This window comes from Spinacia oleracea, chromosome 4, assembly GCF_020520425.1.
Source record: "Spinacia oleracea cultivar Varoflay chromosome 4, BTI_SOV_V1, whole genome shotgun sequence".
Lineage (NCBI taxonomy): Eukaryota > Viridiplantae > Streptophyta > Magnoliopsida > Caryophyllales > Amaranthaceae > Spinacia > Spinacia oleracea.
In genome coordinates this window covers 30,373,815-30,395,378 of record NC_079490.1, presented here as the reverse complement: position 1 = coordinate 30,395,378, position 21,564 = coordinate 30,373,815, and the positions used below count along the sequence as shown (strand labels likewise).

Genomic DNA, 21,564 nt, shown 5'->3' with positions numbered 1-21,564 from the left:
TGATGCGTCAGTTTGGATTGGAACAGTCAGTTCCCGTTGCGTGTGACACGAGTGTTGATCTTCATAATGTGGATCGTCGGCATAAAAACAAGAAGTTTGAAGAGATGCATCGCAAATATGTGGAGGAGTGGCGTGATCGTGAGAGTCGGATTGTTCAAGGCACTCCTTTTGCCGGTCATCGTGAGAGGATGAAGGAGTATATGGATTGGTATTGTAGCATCACCAGACTCCTCATTACTTCAGTTACACGATCACCCCCCACCACTCATTATCAGCCGTCTTCCTCTGGTATTATTTTGGTAATCCTTGTTCCATTTCCATGTATAATGTTTATATTCATAACTAATGTTGAATTCTAATTATTGTTTCACATTCTTTTTTGTAGTCACATGCATTGGTTGATCTTGCCTCAAGATGCACTCGAGCTGTGGATTCTGCGCTAGAGCTACCTCCCAGTTTGCCCCTTCCTCTCACTCTTGATACGTTACGCAATTTGAGTTCCTCTTGCATTGAGACCTTATCAAGAGTGGGGCAAGACCATATCCTCCAACAATATGATTTAGCCTCGTCTCAGTGTACACCCGACACCTCCTCCACCTCACATGTTTCTCAAGGGCGTGGTTTTCAACCACCACGTGCACGCCCTCCACCACTTACTCCTCCTCTACGCCCTCCAGAACCACCTTCTCCACGTCCACCACTTACTTCTCCACGCCCTCCACCACCACCTTCTCCACGCCCTCCACCACCACCTTCTCCACGCCCTCCACCTCTTACTCCTCCTGTTCGTACTGCATCTCCGCCAGCATCACAAGTTATTTCATCTCCTCCTTTGCAGCTTCTCACTTACCGGCGACAAAAGGATTGCTCTCCTAGTCAACCTTCCGAGCCAATTGTCGAGGAGGATGAGTCCTCATTTTCATCGTCCGAGCATGCAAAGAAACAACGTAGAACTTAGATTTGAGCTACATTAGAAACTTTTGTGTAATCTTTTGTTCTTTTTGCTAGTATTGGAACTTTTAGACACTCATGTGTCATTATTAGAACGATTTTTGGAAAGATTGAACTTTTGGAACGATTGAACTTTTGGAAATATTTGGACCGATTAAACTTTTGGAAATTTTTTGTTTACACTCTTCTATTTTGTTGCCTAAGTATTATGGTTTGGTTGGTTGGTATGATTTGTGGAGGTTGTTGGGGTTGAATTATAGAGGTTGTTGGAGATCTTGGAGTTGTTTGCAGGTTGTTGGAGTTTGACTATTTGGCAGGAACATCTCAGCCCATTTTCTGGCTGAACACAGGAAACCGCTGTCTGAGATGACGGTTTTGTTCTTAACCAAACCGCTATCTCAGATAGCGGTTTAGTGGTGAACCGGAAAAAAAAAAAAATCAGTTTTCTCTTACTCTGTCTGACGTGGATGATATGGTGGGAATTAACAAGAAAAGTAACGTATTTTGGGAATTAACTTATCTTTGTGCAATATTGACGGAAATGGCTCGAAAAAATAAGTGAACTTTTTTAAATGAAAAGACTCACATGAAACATTGGTCACTCATTGGACTGAAAAACCGGAGAAGGAACAAAGCGTAGACAGTTATCCCTGACAACAGTAAACACCGGTCGCCGGAAACTACCACTGAAACCGGCGGAGACTTCATCAAACTTCGGATACTAATTTGTGTACGTTCATTCTATATCATCATCTTCTTCTATTACTTCATCTTTTCAATTAATTTGGATTTTCTTTTAACTTTTAAATGTCTTCCTTTCACAATCAGCAAGCCTGATAGTCGTAATTGGATAACCAAATAATACAGATGAAACTGCAAAAGTTACAAAGAAAATACTGTTAATGCTTTTGTTATTCCCAGGTTCTGCTAATTTAGTGATAATTTTAATTGATAGGATTATTAACTTTCACTAATTGTAAAGTGGGTGTTTGTTTCCCATTTGGGTTTCTGTTGATTTAGGTTTGAAACCATAAATTTACTCAAAAGTCTGATAAAAGAGTTAAATTGAGGTGTAATTCTCAATTTTTTGTGCTTTTTCTTCATATTGTTAGTTGTAATTCTTGTTGATTGTTTACTCCCTTAAACCCTAAACCCTTAATCCAATTTTGAAGCAATGGCAGGAGCAGGAGCATCCAGAAACCTAATAATTGAAGATGGTTTCTCAGCTGAGAGGCTTTTTAATCAGGGGTACTCATATACATATGATGATGTTATCTTTCTCCCTCATTACATTGATTTCGCAACCGATTCGGTTCAGCTTCATACTAAGCTTACAAAAAACATTTCCCTGTCTATCCCTTGTGTCTCCTCCCCTATGGACACTGTCACCGAGTCTTACATGGCGGTAGCTATGGCGTCCCTTGGTGGGATTGGTATCTTACACTCTAACAACACCCCCTCTGAGCAATTTGCTCTCCTCGAGTCTGCCAAGTCCCGTCGCATCCCTTTTGTTTCGGATTTTGAGATTAAATCCCCCTCGGATGTGATTGAATCGGAGTGTGATTTTGGTTACGCGAGTGTGATTTTGGTTACTGAGACGGGGACAAGGAAATCGAGGGTTTTGGGGTATGTGCTGAAGTCTCATTGGGTAAACTTGAAGAACAAGGATGGAAGGGTTTGTGATTATATGATGAAATTGGATTATTCTGTGCCAAGTAGTTATGATTTGGACCAAATTGCTGGGTTTTTGGGAGAGAAAGGGGTTAAATTGGTGAAAACTGTCAGAGAGAGTGATGGTGAAGTTGTTGATTTGATGACATCGGAGGATATAGAGAGGATTCAAGAATATCCAAAGAGAGGTTTGCCGTCGTTAGCGCCTAATGGGGATTTCTTGGTAGGAGCTTCAATAGGGACTAGAGAATCGGATAAGGAGAGATTGGAATATTTGGTTAAGGGTGGGGTTGATGCAGTGGTGTTGGATAGTTCTCAAGGGAATTCTATTTATCAGCTGGATATGATTAAGTATATAAAGAAGACATACCCAGAGTTGGATGTCATTGGAGGGAATGTGGTGACTAAATATCAAGCTCAAAACTTGATTCAAGCCGGAGTTGATGGATTGAGAGTTGGCATGGGATCTGGGTCAATTTGTACCACTCAGGAGGTCTGTGCTGTGGGCAGAGGACAGGTAATTCTTCAATCCTTTTTTGTGATTGTCTTTATTGGTTGAAGATGAAGTTTACTACGTAGTATATTTTTTTAGTGAATTTTTTATTTACCTGAAATGTCAAAAGTGTACAAGAAAAAGTTATAGCTAGCAGCTCAGATATCCTTCAAAATAATGTTAATGTCCATTGATTTCTTCAAGTTATATTTACTTATATCGTTGTTATTCTCCTCATCACATCTTTAGTGGTAGTTATCATTTGATGATTTATGTGAGGGAAGACAATTGGAAAGTTGATGCTGTTGTTACTTGCTTCTATAAGCTCTATTTGTTCGAGGTAGAAAGGAAGATTAAACTCAGGAGACAGTCATTATTTGGTCAACACTCTGTTGTCTAATAATAATACTACATGGTTTATCTTTTTGTTAAAGTTATTCTTTTTCGGATTTAGAAGTGCTTACACGATTTTGCGTCTTGACTATTAAGATTTTGTACTTTTGATATTTAGCATACTGTATCATTTATAAAACCTCTCTTGGATGCTCAGGCTACTGCTGTGTACAAAGTTTCATCTATTGCTTCACAAAGTGGTGTCCCTGTCATTGCTGATGGGGGCATTTCAAACTCGGGACACATCGTTAAGGCCCTGGTTCTTGGAGCATCTACTGTCATGATGGGCAGCTATCTGGCTGGTAGCACTGAGGCTCCTGGTGCTTATGTAGTTCTGGTATATCCTGCTGCTACTTTAATATTCTGAAATTGATTTCTTTTTTTCATCAGGCATTTCATGTTTTGTCAGTGAATTTACTATGATTGTAGTTGGAGTGCAGCTTTCCCTCTAGTAATACCCATGCAATCTAATTAATAGTACTGATTTAATTTGAGATGATATTTTGTGGTAGGATGGTCGTCGTCTTAAGAAATATAGAGGCATGGGTTCTCTAGAAGCAATGACAAAAGGAAGTGATCAACGATATCTTGGGGACAAATCTAAGCTTAAAATAGCGCAAGGTGTTGTTGGAGCTGTTGCAGACAAAGGTTCTATTCTAAAGTTTGTGCCTTACGCAATGCATGCAGTTAAACAAGGGTTCCAGGATCTTGGTACCTCGTCACTTCAGTCTGCCCATGATCTACTGAGATCAGAAGTATTAAGATTGGAGGTATGGCTTTATAACTTTATTGCTTTACTATTTCAATTATGTGTAATCTTTATATTCTTCTTACTTGATCGATTTACACGACTTATATCACTACTGTAAAACTTTTGAAGAGGTTGAGTTGTGCTCCATTATCCTCATGAGATGTGATGTGTATGACATGTTCTCTTCGTAGGCTCGAACTGGTGCAGCGCAAGTTGAAGGCGGAGTCCATGGCCTGGTGTCATATGAGAAGAAGGCATTTTAAGATGCATGCTGATAGATGCTTATGGAATGCAGCCGAGTATGTTTTTGACATAGTCATCAAGTTGTATGTTTTTATTAAAGATGATTCAGACTATTATTTGCGTATCCATTCAGCTTATGGAAAATAATGTCCCTTACAACATAAGCTCTTGAATAACGTACTTTTTCCCATACGCGGTCCACAAGTTCATACTTAGGACTTTGGGGGTTAATTACTTAATTTGATCAAGTAAATGCACCATTATTCTTACAACTTTGTGCCATGCAGTACTCTCCCTTTACGCCACATCATCCACACACCAAGTGTTATATCATGTCAAGTACAACTAAAAATCAATACAATGAGGTTGGAATACAAGACCTCATGTGTATATGGTAACTCTCATTACCATCTTAACCAACCAACAATTGTGGTTTATCTCTTCACATTAATTTCCAAATAAATATTAACATGAATTCTAAAACAACTTAAATTTTAAGTGACATTTAATTTTCGATGGACTATTTTGGAAAAAAATAATAATGAATTGGGACAACTATAAAGAAATATGATGTCGTAAGTCTCATAAGCATCAACTATAAAAATGACATGCATAGTTGCGTATATCTAATTTAGTGTTCTTTAATTTGAATCACTTAATTCCACTAGAAAACAAATTATACAAATTATAAGATGATGTAATTGAAAAAATATTTGGCATGATAAATACGTAATGCGTCTGTGTAATCTAAATTTCAACTATTCAATGTAACAACGGGACATCGTTCGGACCATACACTAGTTTAACCAATCAAATTGAAAATAATTTTTATTTTAAAAAAAAAAAATTTACCTTTTTTTTTTTTTTTTACCTTGACCTTACCTTAACTCTCCAATTATGACGTATTGGCATCTATTGCACTTAACACATTAATTCGTGGATTACGATGTTCTTATTATTAAAGAGAGAAACGTAGTTTCACATCTTAACCCGGAACGGAATATTTGAAGATGAGAAGTTTCTATTTAAAGAGGATACGGATATGGATACGGATACTCCATGAAACATACCTAATGCGGGTGTGGAGCGTGCGGTGGGGCTTGTAGATTTGTGGATTAGAGCAGGCGCTACATACCATGATTTCGAATGCCTTTTGATTACAAGATGATTTTTTTTGTCGCTAACAAATAAATTGATAACTTAATAGTAAAAAAGGTTAAATGATGGGTAATGGTAGATTTCTTTGTCGTTATAGATCGCTTGTATGTCTCTATGGGGTTATTATAGATAAAATCATACTATTTTGACTTATCCAATCAGTTTAGATAAATTCAGTGTTTCTTGCAGGAATAAACTTTTTGGCATGAATTGCCCGAAGTTCATAGTTAGGGGTTAGCGCAAATTGGATGGTACAGGCGTGTGCACGTAGCTCTAGGTGCACCGGGATCAAAACGACCAACATTAAACATAAAACGAGCGTTTTTATTAAATTCCCAGAAAAAAGAACAATGCCCTTGAACAAAAGAACAATTCCCCTAAACAAAAGAACATTAAAGGCTCTGTTCTTTTCAGCTATGTTTATCGCGTTTTTATTTGATTCGTTGTTATTTTTGCGATATATATTCTTCTGGGTTTTATATTTTGAATTCAAACTATGAAGAGGAGAGAGAAATTGTGAACTAGGTTTTCTTAAATGGGTTTTAGAGAGAGAAAGTAATGAAAATCCCCAAAAATTCGTTGATTTTTCTGCTTCAACATCAAATTAAATTGATTTTTCTTCTTCAAACCTGAATTCTGCAGCTGGTAATCTGATTTTGGGAGGTAATTTTTCAATTTTGTAATAATAAATGGTATGTTTTGATGATTTTGATTTTGTAATAATTGTGTTTTTGATGATTTTGACTATGTTGATGATTTTGATTGTGTAATAATCGTGTTTTGATGAATTTGATGATTTTAATGAATCAAATTATGTAATAACACGCTGATTTTGTTGAAATCGTTGATTTTGAAGATTTTGATTACGTAATTACGATTTTTTTCCCAGAAAAGAACATTTTTACCTATTAAAGGAACATATGTTCGTATTAAAAGAACAGTTTCATTATGCTCGTATTAAAAGAACAGTTTCATTATAGTAGAAAAATAGACCATTTGCGTTTCATAATTTGTTCTTTTATTTTACTGTGTTCTTCTTTTTTATTATTTTCAATTTTATTTGCGTTTCATAACTTGTTCTTTTTATTTTATTGTGTTATTTTTCTTGTTACTTTTTATTTATCCTTTGTTTCTTTGATTGCGTTCTTTTTCTTGTTTTTATACATGTTAACCTATTATTTTTTTCAGATATTAAGAATAATGTGCTTGATAATTCATAACAGAATGATGAAAATGATGATTCCGAATCATATGTTATTGTGGGACAAAGTACTTGACTTGTTCCTTTTAGTCTCTATATTTGTTCTTTTAGTCTTTTCATTTGTTCTTTTTATAATACTCTGTTAAAATAACAAAATAAAAACACGTGCACAGTTCTCATTATGCACTCTTTAACAATTTTTCCTTTCTCCTTCTTTGTTCTTCAATTATTTGATTCTACTTCCTATTTGTTCATTTTCTATTTTTCAACAACTATATATATAATAATTGTACTTATGAGTCATAACCATTAGTCATTTTATAAATACATTTTAGAGAGAGAAAGAGAAGATGATTTATATTCTCTCAACATAAGAGAGATTTTTTGAAAGAGAAAGAGTTAGATGGTGAGTGATAGAGTAAAAAAACATTTTCTCCTTATTCTCTCTCTAAAATTCCTTCTGAATGTTTCTTGTTTGTTGAAAATGAGTGAATTAAGAAAAAATACTAGTTCAATTTGGTTAGTTTTCGAAGCAAGAGAATCTCTGGAGAGCGTGATATTTTTCGAGGATTGAGATCAGTTTTTTAAGATTTATTAAAAGATATTGATGTTCCTGGTACATGTTTTTTTTTGGCAAATAATAATGAGCTTTATTTACCAAGTAATCAGAGTGTTAACAAACTCTGAAAACACCAACTGTCCAACAGACACAACCAAACACCAAGCTAACCAACACAAGCTAGCTAAAGAGCACAGAGGCTACTACTGACATCTACACTCACACTACAAAAAAACGCGGCACATTGTGACGCTTTTTGGGACAAATTGCGACGGTATAGAATGTCGCTATTTCACATAGCGACGCTTTGGGAGGGGGTCGCTATTTTCATTGCCGCTATTTACCGACGCTTTAGAGCGTCACAATTTGCAAAATATCGATGAATTTCGCCGCCACTATTTGGGATATAGGGACTCTATAGATAGTCGCAATATTTAGACAGCAAAAAGCGTCACTATTTGCACACTTATAGACACATTTCTCCGCCACTATAAACCATATAGAGACGCTTTAGACACCCGAAATATATGGACTCTTATTAGAGTCCCTATATGTTCACTTTCGTGCGAGTTCTCCTCATTCCCTCCAAAATAATTTAGACCCTTTAGAGCGTCACAATTTGCGCACATATATATATATATATATATATATATATATATATATATATATATATATATATATATATATATATATATATATATATATATATATATATATATATATATATATATATATATATAATCAATTAATCTAAAATCACAAATTATTTATAAAATATATATTGACCATAGATGGTAGTAATCAAATACTCTACTACATTATCATAAAACACCGTAACGTCGTGCTTTGATTATAACGATAACGATATAAATCATCCATACATTAAATTAGTTTTCAGAGTCTAGTTAACTGAAATAAAAGGAATATGTTAAAACAAAAACAACTTCCTAACATCATTTTTTCTACAAGAAAGTCCAAAATTTAATAAAAACTACTTCCTGACTACGTACAAACTAATTACCAAGTAAACCTATTGCTATGCTAGCTTAGCTTCAAGATAACTTGTTGGTCTTGATCTACATATACCATTACCACTTGAATCATCAATAATCTGCAAAGAAAATTTAATATGTCAAATATATGTCAAATATATATATATATATATATATATATATATATATATATATATATATATATATATATATATATATATATATATATATATAGATTTACACTCAAATGAGAAAGCACCTTATAATAGGAAGAATGAGAAGGAATCTTAGCCCTTTAAATCAACCGTCGAGATTAACGATGAGTTTTATACTTTATGTTTTCTTTTATTTTACTTCCTTCGGTCTTCTTCCTCTCAACAGTCATACTCCTTTATTTGAGCTCCATTGTATCTCTCCTCATGCATTCAACCAATTACCATGGAAGCAAAACCCTTACCCTCTTCATTCTCCCTTCCGGTCGCTCCATCGTACAACGTGCCACCGCACCGTCACCATCGTGATTCCGCCCAACCCGCCGCCGCCCCATCACCACCGTATTTCCGCCCAACCTATCGCCGCACCACCAGTCACCACCATCGTAATCTCGCCTAACTGGTCAACTTCCAAACTTCCATAATTGAGTTGTGTTTTCTCTCTCCTCCTCAAGCTTTCAACAATGGAAGCTAATATCCCCATTTTTCTCTCTCCTCTCATCAGCCCAATCATCAATTACACTACCACTGCAAACCAAAAAAGGTGTAGTTTTGTGTATGGATAATTAAATTGGAGATACTATTAATTCAATCGACAATCACCATTCAATTGAACACATAATTTTCGACAAGTAATGGTAATTTACAGAATTTGCTAATTAATTTTTGGAAATTTTCTCATTTGATTTTTTTTTTTGCTCATTTGATAAAATGAGTAAATTATTTTTGCTCATTTGTTAAAATGAGCAAATCAATTTTGCTCATTTGGATAAAATGAACAAATTAATTTTGCTCATTTGGATAAAATGAGCAAATTGTTTGTGCTCATTTGAATAAAATGAGCAAATTAAAAAAATATTGTTTCAGTGTTTCTTGTGAAGTCACCATCAAATGAGCAAATTATTTTTGCTCATTTGTTAAAATGAGCAAATTAATTTTGCTCATTTGGATAAAATGAACAAATTAATTTTGCTCATTTGGATAAAATGAGCAAATTGTTTGTGCTCATTTGAATAAAATGAGCAAATTAAAAAAATATACTGTTTCAGTGTTTCTTGTGAAGTCACCTTTAATTCCAATAAGTTAATTTTGGCTAAAACCCTTCTTATTAAATCATGTCTTATCAGGTACTTGGCCTTTCACTGCCACACACTCAACTTTCGCAAAAAATCCCAGAAAAAAACCCAATATTTCTTCTAATCAACAGTACAGTAATTTAATCGAAAACATCATGAAATAAAGGTACAGAGTATTGTTATAAGGGGGAAACCTTCATCGGTATTAGTCAATATCTTTACTTAAAATACCAATTGAAAACTAAGTTGGGAATTTTCAAATAATGGATTTTTAATAAATTGAAGAAATAGAAGATTGCCGGTGAAGAAGTTGTAAGAGAAAAAGCTGGTAATTGTAGAACTTTTCAGGATGAGAAATGGTGGAGAGAGAAAGAGGAGGTGGAAGATTGTGGAGAGAGAAAGAAGAGATGGGATTTGTTTCAAATGAGATTTAATTTCGGTCAGTTTACGACTCACGACTCCGTGAAATATCCGCCATTGGATCAATTTAATTTGTACAGTCTATACTCCTTCTCATTCTTCTCATTTTAAGAAACTTCTCATTGGAGGTTGACCCTATATATATATATATATATACAAAAAAAAAAAAGTTAGGTATCGCAGATTCGCAGCTAGAGAATATATACATATACCTATAGTTGATATGTCAAACTAATCGCTTGTCCCATGATTACAGACCCCGGAAAGAGAATTCACTAGCAGGATTTCTGGACTAGAAATCTATAACAAGAATATCAGGGATCTTCTCAATTCTGAATCTGGTCGCACCCTTAAGCTAGAATCTAGGACCGATTAGTATGCTGGAGGGGAGAGATTGGTTTCTATGCACGAAACAGCTAAGATGAGTCCACATAAGCTAGAAATAGTTATAATGAACAAGCATCAAACTGTTAATGAATACAGTAAACAATTAAATACACACTAGGAGGAGAGATATACACCTTCAGGTTTCGAAAGCCACCATTCCTTAAGGAAAACCTGCAAAGTCCAAAAATAAACCCACTAAAATTAATCATTAGGGAAATCAAGTTTCAAATACTCGGGATACTAAAAGCAAAAAAAACCCCTGAAAATAAAGGCATGCACATTTACACCTATGTAAACCCTAAAAAGACCCAGAAAAATTAAAAAATAAAAGAGTTACAAATGACCGACTTCTTATAATCAAAATACCTTCAAAAGCAAGTCACTACCAAGTAGCTTTGACTTTTCAGAGCACCAAAAGTAACAAATTTATCCATAAAGAAACTTCATTACAAATGATCGGCCAGATTGGGCTGCAGGTGTTTCCCAAGCTATTGAAGCAGAACCTCAACAGTATTTCTTAATGTTGCCAGTCTTTTAGTTTGGCCTTTGTCCCCTAAAAATCAGATAAATCAAATGATGAAAGAAGACCAAGGTTCAAAATTCCCCTACACAAATAAAACATGGACTTTGAGAAACCGTTTTACATCTAACCGAAACAATCCAAGTAAGAGAAAGACAAACAATATCATAGATTCACAACTATTTGGAACAAAAGTGATACGCGGACGAGTTATCTATCAAATTGAATAGTAGTACCCTCAAGAAACAAAGAGAATTAACGAATGCCATATTTATTCACCCAATGACTACTACTGCTACTTAGCTGATGTTTTTCCCTATTTCTAAATGAAATCCGTAGTAGACAACAAATGCCTTGCATATTGTGACTTGTCATCTCGGGCATGTATCAAAATATTAATCAAGTTAGCATAATGAGCTCACAAAACAGTAAGAGACCAGGGGCTACTTTGTTATTACTACAAAATGGCCACAACATGCTTACTACAATGGTCAAGGGAAATGCGCTTACTACAATCATTCTTAAAAAATAAATGCAGGAATAATTCAAAATGGATGTTTTCACAGCAGCATTGAAAAATCTCAAGAGTCCATAGGGTCCTATAGGAGAACATTAGATTGTGTTTAGTACCTGAAGGGCTAGAGGTAACACATCCTCCGGATAACTTTATGCGGAGTAAAAAAAACAAATTTGATCAAGCCTCTTATTCAGCAACAAGTACGTACTGCATTAAAACAACTTTCGAAAAACAAAAATTTGTCAGATGCAAGAGTCAATCAAATCAAAATGAATAAAGAATAATTTGAAGCAATTTCATTTGCTATTTTGCTGAGTCAAAAGCAAAGTGAGAGTCGTCAAAGCCTATTCTAGAGACAACCAACACGATTGATCAGAATTCATCGATCGTCCATCTTAAGATTAAATCAGTAGTCTCTGTTTAAGTACTTAGTTCCCAAATCAAAGGAAGCAAGGGATCATGGAGAAAAAAAATAGCAGAAGATGAAGATATATGTAACTTGCAAAGACATAATTTTAGCTGAAAATACCTTAAATCGGCATCTGGAATAATTCCTTCCTGATTCTCTCGTCTACGTACCCCAATCAACAAGTCACAACACACTTCCACTTGGATCTAATGAACGGTCATGCAAAGAAATCACTAATTAGGAACAAAAAGTATTAACTAAATCAGTAATTGGCTAAAAATCAGTTGAAACCCCATGATTAATTTGAAATACAAAATCAAAACGTTTTATTATCTGGTTAAAGTTGTACCATAGAACAGAAATTAACACCTTAGTATTCTATGATATCCTCAAGAAATGTTGAAACCCTAAAATTTACTAAACAGATTACAAAAATTCTAGAAAATTGAAACAACTTCCAAATTCAAATCATTAATCTCGCGCCTGTTAGCCTAATTGTGATCTACTCAATCCGAGATAAACCAAAAAAAAAGTAACACTAAAACCCTAGAATTCACCCGCACACACAAGATGGACGAGAAAGAGTGCAAAATTGGTTACGAATTTTGAAATTTACCTTCAGAATTTGAACATTCGCCACTGATATATCCGGAATTGATCGAAGAATCGCCATAACAAGTGTCAATGTATAGTGTGAGGAAGAACATCGGAGTAGAATTCAATCAGAGTTTCGTCGATCGGAAGGCCTGCAAGATAGTGAGAGACATACTCGGCATTTCGGCAGAAGAATCTGTACAGCAACGAATATATTAATTGGAGTAAGAGAGATATTTGGGAGAGGAAGGTAGAGGAGAGAGAGGGAGTGTAGGAACTTCGAGGCAGGCTACATCGCTGTCCACCAGCGACAAAAAGACCCCATACCCAGGGCAAAATTGTATTTTCGCTATATGAGTTGAAAAGTCAAACAAATTATTAAATATCGGCAATATGACAGTAATTGATACAACAATGACAGTATTTTAATACAACAATGACAGTATTTATGTAAACCATTATAATACTTATATAACACTTGTATACATACTTTTATCCATTTATTTAATATGCAACACTTTTATCCATTAATTTAAGTTGTCCCTTTAGTTTTTCTATTTCATTACACTTGTATACATAATTTCCTTTTTTTGGGTGATTGTGACAGTATTTTAATACAACAATGACAGTATATATATAACAATGACAATACTTATATCACCAATGACAGTATATAACAAGTTAGCAACACTTGTACACTTTTATTTAAGTGTGGGCCACCTTTCCAATTTTTTTTTGTTTTTGGTGGGTATGGGTTTTTTTTGTCGCTGGTGGACAACGATGTAGACTACCTCTAGGAACTTCACTGGGGAAAGAAAATGAAGAGCCGTGAAAGGGCCAAAGAGCAAAAGTGAAACCGACCAAGGGAGATAGGCTAGAGGGAAAATTATTTAATTCAAGTGTAATGCAAGGGTTCTATTGTCATTCTACTATTGTTAAGGAAATGTTAGGAAGGCTTTCTTGCTTTTTAAAGGGTTATGATATGTGACAGATCTGGTATCCTTTTAACTTAAACTCAGGTGCCGTCTTTCTTGTTTGCTGCAATAAATTGGCCCTAGGACTCTTTGATTACTTCCAAACATATCTACTAACTTATTACTACTCTGTAATAAGTTAGTAGACATGCTTGGTTAATTTAAACTAACAGATCACATGTGCCACGAGATCACTTATGCCACAATATTCGTGTTTTTATGTTCTTATCTCCTTAGCACCTGTAGCAACTGAAATGTAACAAACCAAATAAGATTGAAAAACAATCAAAATCAGCTCTCTGATTAGCAAAGCTTGTAGCACCACCGTTGTGAATATGACCTTGTACTTTGCTACCGCATAATTAAGGGGCAAACAAGAAAATATAATTTGTGATTTCTTATCTATGATTCTATTCATCAGGTAAATGTAAGAACAGTCTGTTCCTGTTCACCTACTCTGATCTTGAACTTCTAATCACTAAGAAAATTACAGACTAAGCTCACTGAATTCTTTTCTTTAAATCAAACCAAACTAAGAACAATAACAACACATAACAGCAGCCACTGGATCAAATAGAGCGGGTGGGCAAACCAGATAGTCATTATAGTAAAAAAGTTCACTTAGTGCATGAGAAAAGTAGAATTACCACTGCTAAGCAAGTGCAAACATAATCGCATGGCATAGCAACAAGTGAAGTGTAATAGAATAGCACCCCCATCCTTTTTAAATTAAGACAGAAACGCAATCAGAAAACAGCAAAATCAAGACATAGAACTATCGAAAAAATAAGAACATGAGACTGCACACTCACAGGGTGTTGGCTAAAGGGCGTACTGATCTAATTACAGTCATCTATCCAAAGGCATGTCAATTCCTTAATTCTGTGTGAAAGCACAATTTGTAAGTGTAACCTTGCTGACAGACAATATACCATATAAATGCTCAGGAAAAAAAAATTACTCGAGTTTGATCGAGGAGCCTAACAGAAAGCAGAACCAGAGGCAAGCTCAGAATATAGACAAGATAGCAGAGTAGCCCTAGCACGTGAATAAATTGGCAAAAGATGTGATGGGGACTTTAATAGAAACTGGATTCAGATGTTCTGAAAGGTAAATTACTAATAGCAGAAACGGATAAGGTAAATTACTAATAGCAGAAATGGATAGGGTGGAACCAAATAAACAGAAAATTAGAAATTAAAGCAATAAGGCATAAGAAGAAGTCAGAACCAACCCCCTTCTTAGAGAAGAACAACGATTTGGCTTAAGTAATTAACCAAATAAACGGATAAGCAGAAGTCAGAACCAACCCCCTTCTTAGAGAAGAACAATGATTTGACTTAAGTAATAAGGCATTCACATAATGACACAAAAGGCAAATTGAAGCTATTATATCATAAAATTAGAAATTAAAGCAACATAAAAACAACAGATCTGTTGTAATATGAGAATAGCAACATCAAGGAAGGAGACGTTTGCCAGTTGCCCGAACAAACGTGCCAACAACAGACTATCGGTCTCAGAAAGTACAAAGGTAATCAAGAGAAATACAACATAAAAATCCAATTTTTTTGAAAAGGAATGATAATACCTGGAGTAGCAACAGGGAAGGAGAAGTTGGTCAGTTGCTCCAACTACCGTCCCAAGAATAGACTATCGGCAACCGAAACTACAAAAAGAGATAACAAATAAGCAGTATACCATTTTTTTCTAGTAGAAAAATAGAGAAACTAAGAAGACGCTCTCCTTCCCAAAACTTTACAGCCAGCCAGATTTCAGAAGCCTTTGTTTATGGTAAGAAAACAAGGGTAGTACAACAACTTTATCTCACAAAAACTGAAGCTATAAAAGGCATCACTTCCTCACTAACATTCTATGTTGTAAACACAAACAACCTAATCACCAAAAACAAAATGCAACAAAAAAACTTCAGTGAAACCTAAGTCAACAAAGGCAAAAACAGCATAAAACACACAGAACAACATACTGACAGCAGATTAGGCAGAACAGAACCAAACATAAAATTAGATCAAAGACGCAGCAGATCAGAAGATCAATATACAGAGCAACAAGTATTAGCAATTCAACATCACCAGCATAACATGCATCAAACAACCCAGCAGTTTCAACAAATTAACAAAAACAAATAGACGCTCTCCTTCCCAAAACTGTACAGCCGGCCAGATTGAATTGTCGGCCACCACTGAATGCTATGAATGACCAGGGCATCATAATACGTGAAGCGGGAAACGTACTCAATCTCCGGGTAAAGTACTCAAATTGATGAAGTCATTTTATGGCTTAAAGAAAGCACCAAGGCATTGATTTACTAAATTGTCCTCTCTGCATTAATTTTTTTTGGATATGAACAATCAAAGACTGATTATTCATTATTCGCAAGGAACAAAGATGGAAAGTTTGTAGCTGTTCTAGTGTATGTGGATGATCTAATCTTGGCAGGAAATTGTCAAAGGGCCATAGATAATGCTAGATCTCTTATCTCAGCTCAGTTTTATATGAAAGACACAGGAGAACATAGCTACTTTCTCGGAATTGAAGTAATCAAATGGATAGGTCAAATCAAAGCATTTTTCTGTCTCATAAAAACACACTCATAACAAGACACAACCACACGCTTGCAAAATCTGATAGAATCGGCCCTCACTAGCATGTTGTATGCTAGCAACTGCTGCAATCCCCACTACATAAAAGCTACTGCAAGTACTAACATTTTTTCTGTGCATATGCAGCCAATGCAGTGTATACAAGCAATCAGCCTCTAATCTAGCTCCCTATGATAACCATGTATGAAACACTAGGGTCATAACTCGGTCTCTGTTTTTTACTGTCAAAATTCAAGCAAAACATAAATGCATAATTCATATGATCAACCAACAATTCAACTTAAGGGAAATTCCCAAATTCCAACTTTACTACTCTCAGAGTCTCAGCTCAGTTATTTATATCAGAACATCAAGATAGAGCAAAACTACCCTCAGCTCAATAATTCCAAAAGCATACAACACTTTGATACAATTTTGTAACTAGGAGTAGCATGTATAACAACACAACAATAATAATCTTAGTGAAAAAAATTAAGTAGGTTTTTAATTTTAAAGGACTTGCCTCTTAGGCTCTCAGCAACAACTAGCAACCTGGGAACTTGACCAAGAGCACTAGAATAAGACCCATAAATCAAACTCGCCAACAAGAACAAAAACACAGTGCTATCCAAATTCATCAACAAATCCACCAATCCCATATGTTGGATTAAATATCCTTTCCAAGATATCCACGAAAATCAGCAAAACATCAAGAACAATTTCTTTCATAATGTTGAACCTCAAATATCTATTGAAATTAGGGTTCCTCGCAATAACAAAATAAAGGGAGAACTATTGATCTTATTCTTAAAACGAGCCCCAAAATTTATAATAAGACATGTTTATTATATGAGATGGAATCAAAAGCAACCTCCCACCCCAGGATTAACTTAAATCGTTCTGCAATCAAGAAAAAACATAAAATTTACTATGCAAAGCCTCATTTCTGCAACAAAGGTTATAAAAAAAACTAACCTGAAAGATCGAGATACTGGAGCGAATTTGTCCGATGCGCCAAGGAAGCAGCAAATAAAAAATCAGAGGATGCTCTCCGATAAAAAAAACCAGTGGAAGAAGCGAATTTAACTTGAATTTGTTGGGCGAATTGTGAATTGAATTGGGATTTTCCATGAATACATAGAATAAGGAGTGAGATAAAAGTGGGATGAACTGAGAGAATTGAGAGATTTGATTGTGTTAACGTACAGGTTGAAGACGAAATCCAAGGAATTCGTTAATGGTGCTGAAGGTGAGGAGGGGTGAAGACGGATTCATCGGGAAATCTGAAGAGGGAGGTTAGGTTTTGGAGGTAGGTCGGTGAGGAGGTTGAGGGAAACGTGGGAGATGGAGTGAGGGTAAAGCGCGATTCAACGAAAATTTTAGGAGAATAAGCGGGATTTTTTTAGCCTGAATGTGTAAGTGGTTTTGTGGGTTTACAAACACGTGGGTTCCACGTATTTTTTTTTTTGCTAATAACGACGGTTTAGAACGTCGAAATATATTTCGACTGCTTAGAGTGTCGCAATTTGCAAATTCATATACGCGCTGACAAAACTCCTGCGACCCTTTGTCACACCGTCACAATTATTCCGTCTAAATATGTACCCTTTTGTTGTAGTGTCAACATTAAACATTATGTTGCTAACAACAGTCTTAACTGGATCAACATGATCCCTAAAGACCTTAGCATTTCTTTGCAACCAAATACAATAAACAGACTCAATGAAAGCTATACTATACTTGCAAGCTTGCTTCTGTGTGCTTCTGCTTTTCTTCACTGCAATCTGAACTTCCTCATGCCAAGGCAACACAGTTCTATTCACACCTACAGAAAGCAGAACCTGCTTCCAAATCTCCTGAGAATATGAGCAAGAGAAGAAAAGGTGCTCCAAGTTTTCATTTTCCACCTGACACAGACCACAAATACCATCAATATTCAGCTGCCATCTTATCAATCTGTCTTTTGTAGCAAGTCTGTTCTGCACTGCTAGCCACACAATGAAGGTGCTCTTTGGACTAGCATGGCTATTACAAATCAATCTCTTCCATCTCACCTGGGCTCCAACTGGATGAAGAAACTTGTACATTTTCTGAATTCTGAATTTACCAGCTTGCACAAACTGATCCACTCCATTTGCCTGCAGAAATACTTCTCTATTATGCCAAATTTTCCTTAATGACCAAGTTAAACCATTAGGAATTGGCATAGTCCAGAAGTCTCTATGCTGAATGTAATAAGCATGAATCCACCTCACCCAAAGCCTATCCTGCTTCAAAGCTAAAGCCCAACAGTGTTTCAAAACTGCTGCTTTATTCCACACAGTTAGATCTTTAAGATTCCACCCTCCACAACTCTTAGGGAAACACAATTGCTCCCAAGAGATAGAAGCTTTCCTAGAATCTGCATCAGCACCAGTCCACAAGAAACATCTACAAATTCTCTGAATCTCCTTCATTACCTTTTTAGGCATAACAAAAATCTGACACCAGTAGAGCTGTATACCAAAAAGTACAGATTTCACCAGTTGCAGCCTACCTGCATAGGAAAGGAACTTAGAAGTCCAGCTCTTGATTCTAGCAACAGTTCTATCAATGAGAGGCTTGCAGTCTGTGAAGGAGAGCTTCCTAGTTGTAAGAGGGACACCCAAGTATCTGAAAGGGAACGAACCCTTAGGAACCCCAATTGAGCTAACAATACTGGAAGCAACATGATCAGAAACACCTGCCAAATAAACTTCACTTTTGTGCAAATTAGCTTCCAAACCAGAAGCCAAGGAAAACTTAGTAAAAGCATCAAAAAGAGCTTTCACAACACCCTCATCAGATCTGGAGAACATCAACAAATCATCAGCAAACATCATATGGGTGAGATCCAACTTTTTGCATCTAGGATGATAAGAGAAGTTAGTATCTTCAGCAAGAGCAGCAAGACACCTTGACAGATATTCCATACCCAAAGCAAACAAATAAGGTGAAATGGGATCACCTTGTCTCAACCCTTTCTTTGCAGGAATTGGTTTAGTGGGACAACCATTTATCAGAATGGAATAAGAAACAGAATAGAGGCACTGCATCACCCAATTCACAAACTTCATAGGGAATCCTAGCTCTGACAGCATGGTTTTCAAGAAAGGCCACTCTAAGGAATCATAGGCTTTTTTCAGATCCACCTTGATCATACACCTAGGAGAAACATGTTTTCTAGAATAGCACTTCACCAACTCACAAGCCAGCAAAATATTATCAGAAATGGATCTACCAGGGATGAAACCAGATTGAGAACAATTTACCACTGTACCAATAACACCTTGCATTCTAGCAGTAAGAATTTTAGAGATAATTTTGTAAACAACTGAGCAGCAAGCAATTGGCCTAAAATCCTTCACACAAGAGGCATTCTGAATCTTAGGAACCAAAGTAACTGAAGTGTTGTTCACTTGCTTTAACATCACCCCAGCTCTGAAAAACTCTCTTACTGCTTCATAAACATCAGCTTTCACAATCTCCCAAGCTTTAAGAAAGAACAAACTATTGAAACCATCAAGCCCAGGGGCTTTATTGATATCAATACCTTTGATAGCTGCATCAATTTCTGCATCTGAAACAGGAACCACCAACATTTCTGCATCAGCAGCAGACAGCTGCTTCCCTTTCCTAACCACTCCAACATCCACACCCATCAATGAGCTAGCTGCAGTACCAATCAACTTCTTATAGAAAGAGCTAACTTCTTCCTGAATTTCCTGAGTAGTGCTAAGCTTCTTCCCAGAATCATCATACAAAATATCAATGCTATTCCTAGAAATCCTCTCCTTCATTGCACTGAAAAAGAATTTAGAGTTAGAATCTCCTACTTGCAACCACTGAATTCTTGCTTTCTGTCTATATGCACTCTCCTGAATATGCAAAAACTTCTTAAGAGTCTCGCTACAATCCCTCTCACTTTGTTGCACACTACTATCAGTAGGGCAAGAAGCTAACTGGATCTGAATTTGACCCAAATCAGCCCTTAACCCCTCAATTCTCTCATCAAGCTTAGCAAAATCTTTATGATGTAACTCCTTCAATCCTTGCTTTACTGCTTTCAGCTTAGTCCACACCTTGAACATGGCTCCACCCCTTGGACAGGACACATCCCATCCCTTTTTAACTACATCAAGGAACAGAACATGATCAGCCATATAGTTAAAAAATTTAAAGGGTCTACTCCCCCCTCCCATATGAATATTGCAAGACATAACCAGAGGTGAGTGATCAGATATTCCTGGAGGCAAATAATCCACCACAGCATCAACAAACTTAGAATGCCACAAAGCATTAGCAATGACCCTATCTATTCTGGAACAGATTCTCAAGTTACCTTGCCCCTTATTGCTCCAAGAATAGTAACTCCCACAACTCTTAAGCTCAGCCAACCCTGCAGCATCCATACAGCTATCAAAATCCTTAGTTTCCCCTTCTGTAACTGCATTGCCATTTACTCTATCAGCAGCTAATAAAACTGCATTGAAATCCCCCATGACAAGCCAAGGACAATTAACAGTACTACTGAAAGTAGTGATCTCTCTCCACATTGGTCTTCTAGTATCAACAGAGTGCAAACCATACACAGCTGAAAATAAAGCATCAAACAAGCCATTCTTAGTAGTAACATGACAGTGAACACAAAATTCAGTTTTTTGGATAAGCTGAACTGACACCAATGCATGCTTCCAACCAATCCATATCCTTCCCCTAGGAGAGTGCTCATAATTCATAATCCACTGCCACCCAACCCCTATTTTCTTCTGGATTTTACAACTATTCTTCTCCTGAACTTTAGTTTCTAACAAAGCTACAACACTAATGTTATTACTAGCTAAAAACTTCTTTATTTCAACTACTTTAATGGGATCATTCAATCCCCTCACATTCCAGGTACTAATATTCATGGTGGATCAATTGGGAATTCCACTCCATCACTACCAGCAACCAATTCCTCCCCATTCAAATGGACTTCAGCAAGCCCCACAGTCTGAGCTGGAGTTCTAATATCTCTTCTTCTTCTTGAAACAACTCTCCACCCTTCATCAAGCACTGGAGGAATTGGAGTAAAAGGCTTATCATAAACAGATAACTCTCCATTCTCCCCATCATCCTCTTGTACAGCATCATTAGCAGTCAACTCATCAGTAGTTTGTGGTTCAACATTTGGTTGCACTGCTTTAGGTTTCCACACCTTCACAACCTTCTTTCTCTGAACATCAGCTGGCCTAAATCTTGTGGTATTAACTCTTGTCTGAGTACAGTCATGCCCCACAATCTTACACTTCTGGCAATAAGGTGGTAGCCATTCAAACTCAACCACCTGTTTAACAATGTTACCCATAGGGTCCTGAATCTGCACAGATTTAGGCAAGTCACCAGTTACATCCACCTCAATAAGAATTCGAGCAAATGA

The 21,564-nt window shown here is 36.2% G+C and overlaps 1 protein-coding gene across 1 annotated transcript; it reads left to right on the top strand.

The window, feature by feature from the left end:
- The first annotated feature begins 1,521 nt into the window (after positions 1–1,521).
- LOC110805358 (inosine-5'-monophosphate dehydrogenase 2) lies at positions 1,522–4,774 on the top strand. Its single transcript, XM_022010945.2, has 5 exons — positions 1,522–1,681; positions 2,124–3,139; positions 3,666–3,845; positions 4,021–4,278; positions 4,451–4,774. Exons 2-5 carry the CDS (start codon positions 2,126–2,128, stop codon positions 4,520–4,522), a joined length of 1,524 nt encoding a protein of 507 aa, XP_021866637.2. The 5' UTR covers positions 1,522–1,681; positions 2,124–2,125; the 3' UTR covers positions 4,523–4,774.
- The last annotated feature ends 16,790 nt before the right edge of the window (positions 4,775–21,564 follow it).